This window comes from Kogia breviceps, chromosome 7 (assembly GCF_026419965.1).
Source record: "Kogia breviceps isolate mKogBre1 chromosome 7, mKogBre1 haplotype 1, whole genome shotgun sequence".
NCBI lineage: Eukaryota > Metazoa > Chordata > Mammalia > Artiodactyla > Physeteridae > Kogia > Kogia breviceps.
This window is the reverse complement of record NC_081316.1, coordinates 113869370-113881708: the sequence shown is the minus strand read 5'-3', so window position 1 is coordinate 113881708 and position 12339 is coordinate 113869370. Positions and strand designations below refer to the sequence as shown.

The 12339-nt window shown below is 50.3% G+C and overlaps 1 protein-coding gene across 8 annotated transcripts in view; it reads left to right on the top strand.

The window, feature by feature from the left end:
• Window positions 1-12339, top strand: part of KIRREL3 (kirre like nephrin family adhesion molecule 3) — a 575242-nt gene that overhangs the window by 444376 nt on the left and 118527 nt on the right. For all 8 annotated transcript variants that reach the window (XM_067039269.1, XM_067039268.1, XM_067039266.1 and 5 more), the window contains one exon: window positions 3551-3628. In XM_067039269.1, the coding sequence (XP_066895370.1) occupies window positions 3551-3628 (78 nt within the window). The remainder of the gene's footprint in view (window positions 1-3550; window positions 3629-12339) is intronic.

Below are 12339 nucleotides of genomic sequence, written 5' to 3'. Positions count from 1 at the left end.
CTCCACATCCCCATCTGCAGGTGACACTGGCCGCCTTTGCTCTGAACTGTCCTTTAAGCCAGGGTGACTCCATTCACGTTAGTCATTTCCCACGAGTACATTCAGTGCATCTGGTGGTTCTGCTACTGATTGGTCCTCAGCCAAAGGCTGCAGCCCCAAAGTCTACGCGGAGAAGACCCCATCATCTTGCTGTTCTAAAATAGGCATCTACGCTACCAAACGTAAAATAGATAGTTAGTGGGCAGCTGCCGCACGGCACAGGGAGACCACCTCTGTGCTTTGTGACCACCTAGAGGGGTGGGATAGGGAGGGTGGGAGGGAGGGAGACGCAAGAGGGAAGAGATATGGGAACATGTGTATATGTATAACTGATTCACTTTGTTGTAAAGCAGAAACTAACACACCATTGTAAAACTGTTATACTCCAAAAAAGATGTTAAAAAATAAAATAAAATAAAATAGGCATCTAGGACCCTGACTCCACCATCGGTCCTATGCCATGTGACAAGGAAGGTCGCAGTCTGGTGGCTGGTCTAGATCACAAAGCGAATGATTCCTGTTCTTTCTATCACATTCTTTCATCTCTCCCCTAATAGCCTGGTTCATCTGGCTTGGTGGCGTTTTCCCAAGAGGATGCCATTGGTTCCTGCTCCCCCACCCCCACCCCCAACCCCCCCTCTCTGGTTAGTATCTTTGACCACACCCATCCTCCCCACCTGTGTTTCCACATTCCCCTCCCCTCCCCCACTTTGGCCCCTGACCTGCTTCCTCGCGTGGAAACAATGACCTCTAATCTAGCTCTGCAATATCTCTCCCAAGAACACCCCAAATTTTCATCTATGGATAGCTAGCTAATTCTCACTTCGCTGAGCCCCCAACCTGCTCTTTCTTGCAAAGATCCCCGTGGCTTCTCCCCACTTCTCAGTAAAGACTCAGTCAGAGAGCCCTCTCGCTTAATAAATTTCTGCAGTGTGCTTATTAGTGCCTTGTAATGTAGCCGCCTAAATAATTAAGACTAACCCACAAGTGTCAGATTAAATGAGCCAAATACATTGAGAAATTGCCTGGTCCTCCATTTCTTTTATTAATCAGGTTTTTTTTTAAACTTCTTTTCCTGCTCATTTGCAAAAATCAAACATGGTCAGTGAGACTCTTACTTATAATAACCGTGCATGTGTGCAGCCTCTTTCCTTGGGCGATTCCCCCTGGGGGCATATTATATATGACACAGGACAGGGTGGGTTGCAGTGGCAGAGACAGCCAGCCCAGATAACGCAGAGTCAACAGGTCGTCCACGGTCTCCAAATCTTTAGGAGAATCTCGCTTCCTCCATTTCCTTGAGAGTCGAGGGGACTGTCCAGGAAGCCCCACACGAACACTGGCCAAAATCCATCCAGCATCTTCTGCCCTCCACCCCTCAGTGCTCACCTGGGCTCAGTTCCTGGGCTCAAGGCAAGAAGCCAGGCTCCCTTTCTCATTAGGAGCTGCTACTGATGTGCTTCAAGTGCGCATAAGAAGTCAGTGGAACATAGAAGAGGAATCATCAGCAGTTGTCTCATTCTGATAATGAACAATATGCGTGCAATTAGAATGGGCTGGTTAACTCTGTCTGTCATCAGCATGTTGAGGTTTCAATACAACGCCAGGCAAGAGGCTATTGTCTGCTGGAGCTCAGAGCCTCCCCACAGCTTGGGCTTCCGCTGGCCCCCTCCTGGCATGCCCGTTCCTGCCTCTTGAAGGTGGTTGTTAGAACGGATCCACAAATATAGTAAGTAAACATCAAAGGCGCTTTGATCCGCACGGCTTTCAACAGAGCAGGAGCCCCTGAAGAAAGGGCCAGGGCCTTGGAAGAGGGAACTTAACATCGTCAATTTGAGCGCCTGAGATGTAAGGCTGTTTGAAGTGAGGACGTTTGGGCCGTGCCTTCAGACAAGCAAGCGTGGAGGGAAAGGAAGAGAAGTGAGTGCCTTTGGAAAAGGCACGCTCAGATCTGCTTTTCTGCTCTTTACTGATAGTCAATAAACCCCTTTAAAGAATCAGGAGATCAAAGCCTGCGACCTCCTTGGGCCATGGCTTCTGCCACCGCCCACCACGCTTTGTTTTCCTCTGGGGCTGGAGCCCCTGAGCTTGACTTAGCTGTGTCTCTTGGGCCCTTTCATCCTGCTGCCCAGAGAGGCTGGGCCTGGGCCGCAAGAGGTGGGTGGAGGGGTAGCAGGGAGAACGAGCCCAGCCTCTCTATGCTCTGACAGCCTAGATGCAGACTGTCTAGGGCTCAGAGAAACACCCAGTGTCGTGGGAGAAGCTGCTGTGCCACACCCTTCAGGGGGATCCTCCTTCTCTAAGAAACCGGTGGAGAGAGTATCTGGGCGTCCAGAAAGCTAGCAAAGCCCGGAAGGAGCTGCAGCCACATCCCCACCTCCAGAAATCATACCCCTTATCCATTTACCCAGCTTATGGCAGCTGCCACATTTGTATGACTCCAAAGCAAAGAGGGGAGGGGCTGGGAGTCTACAATAGTCATGGGAAGTCATTTAACATCTCTGAACTTCAATTTTCTCATCTGCGTAATGTGAATAGTAATAACCGACCCGTCTACCTCATGCGGTTGTTGTGAGGGTCAAAAGAGAAACTTGGTGTGGAACTGCTTCAGAGCCCACAAGTGCTGAAGACAGGTGAGAAGCAAAGGATAAATACCAGAGAGGAAACCTTGCCCGGTTGGCTGAGGTACTCCAGTCCAACGCTCACACACGATGAGCACTGGTTTACAAGAGATCGTGGGGGAGAAAACGGTCTCTTGCTTTTGCTACCTGGAATTGTTGTTCTAACTTGTTGTTCCATTGGATCAAAGTCTTGTGGGACCAGAGTCTACGTCCTGTGTCTCTCAGCCAATCCCACCCCTGTGCTGCACACTGTGTTTACCCCTCATAAAGTGCCTGATGACAATGCTGAATTGGGCCTGAATATAAGGATGAACAGGGATCCCCAGCCCCAGAAACTCACTCTCTCCCAAAAGATAGACTCCTTCTACCTACACCTTGACCCCTGTGTCTTCTTTCAAATTGACCCAATCACTCCTTTGGCCACTGTGTCTAGTTGCACTGTTCCATCCTGGGCACCGCTGGCTGGGCTCTGCCTCTTCTCCGGCTTGACAACAATCTCAGTGTGATCTGGGCACAGTCCCTATGCCTGGGATATATAGGGCCTCGTTAACCTATAGAGTAATGGTTATGAACATGGACTCTGGAGTCGGGCCGCCTGCGTTCAAACTCCTGGCTGTGCCACCTACCAGCTCTTTCATCTAAGGCTGCCTGTTTAACATGTCTGTAAATGGGGATAACAATGGCATATAGCTCATAGGGTTGTTGTGAGGATCAAATGACAAACTTATTGGTCTTAAATTATGTCTGGACCATAGTAAGTGCTCTCTAAATGTTTGTTAAATAATTAAGTAGCCCTGTTTATAAGAGCAACAAGCTTTACATCCCTTGCAAAAGGACCTTCACTGACCCCTGACCCATTCCCACCTCACCGACCTCTGCTTTTCTTCCAGAGCTGGGCCTCCAGAAGAGAGGATGCTGTCTGGTGCTGGGCTACATGGCCAAGGACAAGTTTCGGAGAATGAATGAAGGTCAGTGAGAACCTGCCCTCTCGGGGGAAATGGGGAGGGAAGAAGGAATGCCCTACAGCTATGGTACCAAGAAAAAGAACCTGGGCCGTTTCAGAAAGGACAGTGGACACATCAGTTTGGTTTCCATGAAGCTGTTCAGGTAGTAACGTGGGGAAGAGTACCTAATGCCTGAAACACTGTATGCTGATTCACAAGCATTCTTCCTAGGCTATCTTCTCTCCTCCCTTTGTGTCCCCTCCTTCCCTTCCTCCCACTTTGCTTCCTTTTGTTCCTCACCTATCCACCCAGTGCAATTAAATCTGCTTCTATTATCTTTTCTAATCCAGACCTCTCTGCCCTTTTCCTTAACCATTCACATGTCTTGGATGCTTATAGAATTAACGGCACCTCACAGGGCATTTGGGAGGCTGCTATAGAAGAATAAGGCAGAGCTTTTATTCTCGAAGGACTTCCCCTGGAAAAACTGCCCTCTTTTCCAACTCCACTGGCCCTACCTCTCCCACTTACTCATCGGCCATTCTGCCTTCCTCTAGCACTGGGTCTCTCCTCTGAGGTTTGACTGGGCCACAGAAGGCTGGAGGAAGGTATTGACATTGATGTGGAGGCTAGGATGTGAGAGGAGTACTGTCACTCATGGGCCTGCTGTAGTAAAGAGCCAATCCCCTCATCCCCAGCCATCTGTCTCTATGCAGTTAATAAGCCTCTCCATCAGATACCACAGACTGTTTGTCAGGATTCAAAAGTAGGTAAACAATGGCTGGGGATGCCATTTATTCAATCGTCAGACAAATGAAACCCTGGCTCCTCACCAGCCCAGCTAGCCGTGGGCTGCGCCCCTCCCCACCCAAGGCCCAGGGTCCCTGTAGCCTCATTCCCATTCCAGGCATGGAAAGGGCAGCTCACCGGTACCACCTCTCGCCCTAAAGTTAGGCCATAGCATAGCTGTCTCTTCCTCTGCTCCTCAGCTGGCTCTCCTCCCAGCCCACAGAGCAGGACACTCACAGCCCCATGTGCTCCCAGACCCGATGCCTCCCCAGCTGTAGATTTGTTGCCAGCACACATCATGCTGACAGTTTGACAGCAGTTAAGCCAGCACAATTAAACATAAAGAGTATCACCTCCGCTGTTTCAATGCCTGTCTGTGTAAGAAGGCAACAGCCTCAGGAAGCTACTTCCTCTTTGTCGGAGCTCCGTGGCTGAGCACAGCCAGGGCTGAGGGCTGCATTTTCTGCATCCTACCAGTCAGTACCGCTTCCTGACTCTTCTCTTTCGCAGCCTAGCCCTCCCTTCCCAGCACCACCTTCTTGAGAGCCGAGGCAGTAACATCTAATTTGTGGAAACTGACAGCGTGCCTCTGTCCGTGGTGCTGAATAGACATTCTCTTGCTGGCAATGCTCATTAGAGAAGCTGAAATGAGGTTCACAGGGAACAGGGGAGGCAAAAAGTCAGGATTTGGACTGGATTTGAAAGCTCAAGCTCCGAGTGTCTGACCTCAGTAGAAGGAAAGTGACTCAAGATCTTGGGGCCTAAAAAAAATGATATCACAAGGCTGACGAACACGATTTGACTCCCCCCAAATTTTCACAAGTGACTTGGGCTGCCATAACAAAATACCACAGACTGGGGGCCTTAAACTCAGAAATCATTTATTTTCTCACAGTTCTGGAGACTGGAAGTCCAAGATCAGGGTGCCAGCATGGTCAGGTTCTGGTGAGAGCTTTCTTTCTGGTTTGCAGACAGCAACCTTCTCAGTGAGTCGTCACATGGCAGAGAGAGACAGAGTGCTCTGGTGTCTCTTCTTACAAGGACGTTAATCCTATCAGATCAGGGCCCTACCCTTATGATCTTATTCATTTAACCTTAACACTTTTGTAAAGGCTGTATCTCCAAGTACAGTCACAATTAGGGGTTGGGTTTCAACATAGGAGAGGGGGGCAGAGAGGGGAGCAGCAGGGGAACACAATTCAATCCATAGCAAGGAGTTTAAATACATTTGCCATAGCAGAAAGGTACAATGGTAATACTCTGAACCAGAGGTTAGGAAAATGGTAAGAAAAATAAACGTCACCTTAGTATCGCCTTAGATTTTGTTCAAGTAAAGAAGGAAGGAAGAAAGTCAGGGAGGACTTGGAAACAGGACCAGCACCAGATTACTTCTGAGGACAGTTAGCCTTACTTTGTGCAACAGCTAAGCTAACGCGGCATTTTAAACTGTTTGTTTCTTGTTAAAAAGGGAAGATGACAGAACAATGCCTCTTCTCTCTAAGTCCCCTCTTCAAACACACACGATCCATATAAACGGGTTATTCCTTTCAACTGATTGTAGTCGACCTGGTTAGGAAGGCCCTACCCCAATCTATAGCCTCCACCAGTGAAGACAAAGTGAGAATCCAGCAGGAGGAGGCAACAGAGGCGTCAGCAATAGCCAGGAGGTAACAGAGCGGCTAAGCCCCCAGCCCTGCCTCCCTCTCTGCCTGTGGTCCTTGCCCCTCCCAAATGCCCCCGCACACATTCAGGCTCACACACAACAGCACACACAGTAGCTGCTGCTGCTTCTGGGTAAACAAGGAGACAAGGGGGTGGTAAGCAAGTGAAACCAGCATGTGTGAGGAGTTACAAATCTCAGCTAACAAAGAGGAGACAGGATAGGAGGCGGGTGAGTCACTGGGGCAGAAAGAGAGATGCCAGGGGTGGGTAAGCTTTGGCTCTGGAGGGGTGGGAGGCATGAGGAGGGGAGGCGGGAGGGGCCTGGAAAGGAAAGGAACGTTTCTCTGCTCCCACTCCAGCCAGTCTTACTACCCTGAGTGCCATAGCATACATTGATTTTCTCTTTCTAAAGCTCACATGCCCAAACTCCAACACGTTCGCACATAAGAAAAAAGCACCAGCAAGCGTGGGGAGCTGTTTTATGGTTTATGATTATCTTGTTCCAATACTCAAAATGATTATAACCTCCACATATTAACAACTGAACTGGAATCGCAGCTATGCCATAGATCAAGAAACAGACATCTCTGTCCACACTCCTTGCTATAAATTGAACAATTGGTAAAATAGTTGTAAAAATTATAATTTTTTCTCCCGGTTGTTGGAATCAATGAGATATTGGAACAATTAGCTGCCTCTTCCATCAAAGATAAGTTGGTGAGCGTTATATTTGCAATTTAGAATAAAAATAAAAGACCAACTAGCACTGTATTAAAGCATGTTTGTTCTGTTTAACAGTATCTAACAGGGTGTCTGTCACCCGGAGAGAAGTCGTCCCCTATTTCATTTGTTTCCTTGTTAATTTGGTATCTTTTTAGTTTCTTTTCTTTCCACTCTCCCCTCCTCACTACACTCCCCCCAAAAATAACAGCTTGAGAAGAAGGGAGAGAAAAATAATGAATGAACAGGAACTTTATAGATCTGGGGTTTATCATAAGCTAGAGTAAACACAACTGGTACCATTAAACTACAAAAAGCAATACAAAGAAAACACTATTCAAAGATCATTTAAGGAGGCATGTGATAGTTAATGAGAGGTTTGCTCTATTTAGGAGCATGTAATAGCTTCTCGGGTAGAATGTGCAGCATTTGCAGGAATGGAGGTGGTTGGTAAAATGTGTGTGTGTGTGTCTGTGTGTCTGTGTGTCTGTGTCTGTGTCTGCGTCTGTTCTTTCCTGTTTGGACTCAACACATCTGAGGCATCAAATGGAGATATGGACAAAAATCAATGAAGGGCTGACAAGAAAGGTGCAAATAAAGACAGACTAGGCATGAGACTATTAGATTTGTTTGACATAATTGTCTTCATGTGATTAAGTACATGGTGCTTTAAGTAGGAACTGCTGGAAGGAGATCATTTATTTATTCATCAAACTTTCAAAGAATACCCACCATGAAAATAATACCAATTTTTCATAGTAAGTGCCAGCCACTGTTCTAAGCACTGGAGCTCTAAAAGTAAATAGGACATGGCCCCTGCCCTCATACTCCCAATAAAAACACACTGGAGCATCTCAGTGTTCCTGTCACCTCCACAGGAGGTCCTGCCAGACCACCTTAGCTAAACCAGATACCTCTCTTCCCTCACCATTGTACTCCGTTGTGACAACCGGCCTATTTACTTTGTGGCACCTACTCTAACTGGTGATAATTCATTAGACTGTCCCATCTAAGAGTTAATAGCTTCAGGAAGGCAAGGATCCTGCTGCACCTCCTTGCCGGTCCCTGGCCCTCAGCCCAGTGTCTCACACATAGGCAGTAATCAATTTCAATTTAAGTAATTAATTAGTGCCAGGAGTGACCGTGGAGGAATACCCAAAGCCACCCACAAGGGTAAGGTGGGTCTGGAGAAGGAACTCGGGAGGCAGAGCATCCTGACGTAGAGCACCAGTCTCCACATACCCAGCAACTCCACAAGCCTTACCGCTCAGCCTCTCCTCCGAGGCTGGTGCTACAGTCCCTCCCGGGAGGCTGGGACCCGGGCAGGCCAGCCAAGAGGAGGGCTAGGAGGCGAGGCCACCGGTTGTGTCGTCCGTCCTGTACCCACCTGCCCTCCTTCCTCACCCCTCCTACTGCTGGGCCACCTTGTCATCCGGGGCGTCACTAGGCAGGCATTTCCCATCAGATGTGCAAGGGGAACTGCTCTAACATGACACACACCCCCCACTCCCTTTCCTCTTTCCATCCTTCCCCGATTACCTGATTACCCACTTCTCCTGAAGAGCCCAGAACCACTCAGCTGCTCAATGCACATTGCTTACCCAGGGCGGATCCTATCCAAGGGCAGGATAGGAAGCTCTCACGTGGTGTCAGATGAGGGGCTCTGCTTGCCTCTCAGAAAGCCCAGTACTCTCTGTGTTAGAACCGCGAGCAGCTCTAGCGACCGTAGCACAACCCACCCACCCAGGGAGGTCTGGGAGCATGGAGGGACTCACCCAGGGTCAGTAGGAAGTTTCCGGAAGAGCCAGGACTACAGCCCAGCTCTCCTGACATCCAGGCCAGCCCTCGCTGAATTCGGAAAGAGGAGGCTGAGGCCATGATCGGAGGGGAAGCCCCTAAGGCTTTGACTTGAAAATACAGAGAAAGTGGAAGGGGCAGGAGAAAACGGGGGCAGAAGACAGGAGACTCCCCACCTGATGTGGGAGAAAATCAGGAAAGACGTGGGGAGGGAGACACAGGCCAGGGAAGACCCTTTCTTTCTATGGAACCAGAAGAGGCTACCGGGCCCTAGGACTCCTGAAGGGGGAAATGAGGGAGAGATGAGGAAGAGGATGCTTAAAGGAGGAGCGGGGAAGCCGCAAAGCCCTGGCCTCCCTGCCGGGGCGTCCCTTCGAGGCTAAGGTGGGCCTGCCCATGAGGCTCTCGTCCTCCCTCCTCCGCTGCACATCCGGTGGGCGGCGGACTCCCCAGACCTTCAGAATCACAGGGACCAGCTGCTTCTCCCCACTCAGTGAAGGGAAAGCAGATATGCCTCCCAGCGCTGTCACTTTCATCTTCCCGGAAAGAAACAAGCGCAAGTGATTAGCAAAGGCAGCTTCCGTTCACTGGGAGGGGGCCACTGAGGGAGGGGCGGGAGGGGCTGGAGGGGCCGAGGAAGGGGAAGGCCTGCTCCAGGGCCACCGGTCCACACAGGCTCAGGCTTCCCTCTCAGCCCCTGGGGGACACCGTCATCCTAGGCCAGGCTCCGCGTGCGAACGTCCTTGCCTCTCAGCCTGTGAGGGAGACAGAGCCCTGGAGGATGAGAATCCAGGCATCTTGAGCAGCTCGGGAGTTCTTTGGGATGGCAGGGGCACCCACCCTCTCTTCCTGCACCCCTGTTCCCTGATCCTTAAGAATGAATCTAACACGTCCACTGCTCCGGGCCTGTCCCCTCACGGAGTGATAAGGAGGAGAGGTGCCCCGCGGGCAAGTGTATGGCCTGGGGCCATTCCCTAAACCCCGGGATGCTAGATCACCTCCTTGTAGGCAAAACTGGGCAATGTTGGATATGGTCTCCGTTAAGTCTTTGAAATGGGATGATTCAAAAATCTACCCCAGCTCCCAACACCCTGCCACACCCTCTTCTCACCCCCCACCCCATAATTTTAAATGCTTTGGACACCACAGGAACCAGCGCTAGGAAATTCAGCAGCCTCAGAGGCAGATGTGTGTTTGTCTCTGTCTGTCCTTAGAGAATGAATTCGGGCCCATGTCAGCTGTAGCCTGGGTGGCTGGGAGGCTGTCGAGCTGGCCTGCTGGACAAGCTGCACTGTTTTTTAGGGCGGCGTGGGCAGCGGTCCGGTGGTCTGGGCCTGGCCCGGGGACCTGACCCAGGGGAGGGTGGGCCGGCTGACACTCGAGGTCCTTGCCCTCTGCCTGTGCTCCCCCAGAGTCTGGCTCACGCTGAGGCCCTATCGTCATTCTCCCGAGACGGTCCCTTCACCGCCTGCCACCGCACCCTGGATACTGGCTAATACTGTCGTCTTGTTAGTTGGAGCTTTGGGGTGCATTTCTTCTTATTTCGTTTTTCTTACTGACGTGTTTTCTTCCACTGGGGCTGCAAAGCTTGTTATTTGTATAACGTCCCTGTTTATTATTTATGGCAAGACTCAGATGTCCAGGGCGATTTATGATTGTTATTTAATTAGCTCGGCGCCTTGGAACAAGGAACCCACCATTTCCATTCTCCTGCCCGCATCTGATGGTGGATTTCAGAGATTTTCCCCAGACCTGTTCCTCCAGCCACCAGTCCTACCTGCTGCTCTAAGGCGAGCTGGGGGCCATGTGGACCACAGACCCTGCCAAGCTCCTTTTCAGACTTCAGTTGCCCTCACACGCCTATCCAATCCTCCGCAAGACCTAGAAATGTTACCTCCCGACTGTCTCTCGAACCCGTCCACCAGTGCCCATCTAACGGCCAGCACCCTTACCCATCGCCACCCCCCCGACCAGGACTGCAGCTGTGCTCTCCTAACTGGTTCCTTGTGTCAATCAAGCTCAGCCCCTTCCCTCCCAGTTCTTCTTCCATCCTTTAGCAATAGTTCAAAATGCAAATCTGAAAAGGTTACTTTCCTCTTGAAAATTTTTCAATAGCTTTCTATTGCCGGCAGGGAAAATACCCAAATCCTCGGCATGTTTTATAAGGCTCTCTGGGACCTAGTTCCTACCAACCCCTTTGGCCTCATGTTGCCCCCTTAATACTCTGTACTCCAGTCACATCAGCGTGCTTTCGGCTCCTCCAACAGGGCATGCTCCGGCCGGCCGTACAGCCTTTGTCTCACACTGGTCCGTCCTCTTAGGGTACTGGCCGCACGCGCCACACCCCATCCCCAAACCCTTCACATAGTGACTCCTGCTCAACTTTCAGATCTCCGCTGAAGTGTCACTTCTCCAGTGACGCATCCTCAGACCCACCCCTCCCCGGTCTCGATCAAGTTTCTGTGTTACGTGCTCTCATATTTCTCTCCTTCCAAGGGCTCAGCTCAGTCTGTACATAGAAGTTCCTTTTGCAATTATTTAGCTCAGACCTGTTTCCCTTCCCAGTCTGTAAGTTCTGCTTGGTCTCCATTATCTCCCAGAATAATGTTTCGTGGCATCATGTTCGCACAAAGTAGACAATGAAAGAAGAGCAAGGACAGTGAACTTTTCTGCCGCTGGGCAGTGGCTCCCAAGATACTGGGACTGGGCAACGTGAGAATCACAGAAGAAACATTAGAAATCACCTGGAAAAGAGGAAGCCGAGACTCAGGACGGTGATGGGCTTTGCCCAGAACAGCACAGCTGGCGAGCGGTACAGCAAAGGCTTGAACCCAGGCTCCTGAGCCTAAGTCCACTCCCCTCCCCACCTCACGGTGCCGAGTCCTTGAAACGTGGGCATGACCGGTTGAGCAGGTCTATCAGAGAGGGCCGCCTGCTAAAAGTGTGTTTGGGGCCGTAGGGGGTTCTTTTTGTTTTTTTTGAAAAACCAGGTCTTCCATTTTTATTTTAGGCATTCAAGCTTTGCTGCCTAGAGCTTACGTTTACTTTATAGGTAAAGAACTCTCATTTTCTTGGACCACTTCCGGGGAGGGGTGGGCCGTGTTTAGAAAGAGACAAAAAGCAAGGACCTCTGGAGAAAAGGAAGGGAAGGAGGTTTTTTTGATACAGGGGTATGTTTTGACATGAAACATACCCCTATGAGCCCAGTACTGTGCCGGGTACAGGAGCTTCCGAGGCTGGGTACAGCCTCCGTCCTCAGGAACTTCACCCTCCCCTTGGAGAGATTAGACATATTTCACGTCAAGTTGATTTTGGGGTTGTTTTGGTTTTGTTTTTTCTCTTTAGCCCTGCGGTTAGCATGCTTAATGGTTAAGCACTGTGGCTTTGGGGAGACACAGAAATCTAGGTGTCGTCGGAGCAGGTTTAGAACCCCATCATCAGAGATTCTCAAGGCCAGAAGGGACCCAAGGTCATCTAGTCTACACCCTCTTCTGGTGGCTCCTCAATATCCCTGCCAAGTACCAATCCACGTAAATACTTTTGAATACTGTGGTGCCACGTGCTCATTCATTCACCAACCATGTATCAAGTGCTAACTCCATGCCCAGTGCTGTGCTGGGCCCTTGGCATGTAAAGACACAGTCCCTGTCCCAAGGACGTCACAGCAATTACAACACAGTGTCATAATGGCTGCAACCAGCTGTGTAAGGAGCTATGGGAACAGAGAAGAGGAATCCAGTCAAACTGTAGGCCAAGTGAGCAGGGCC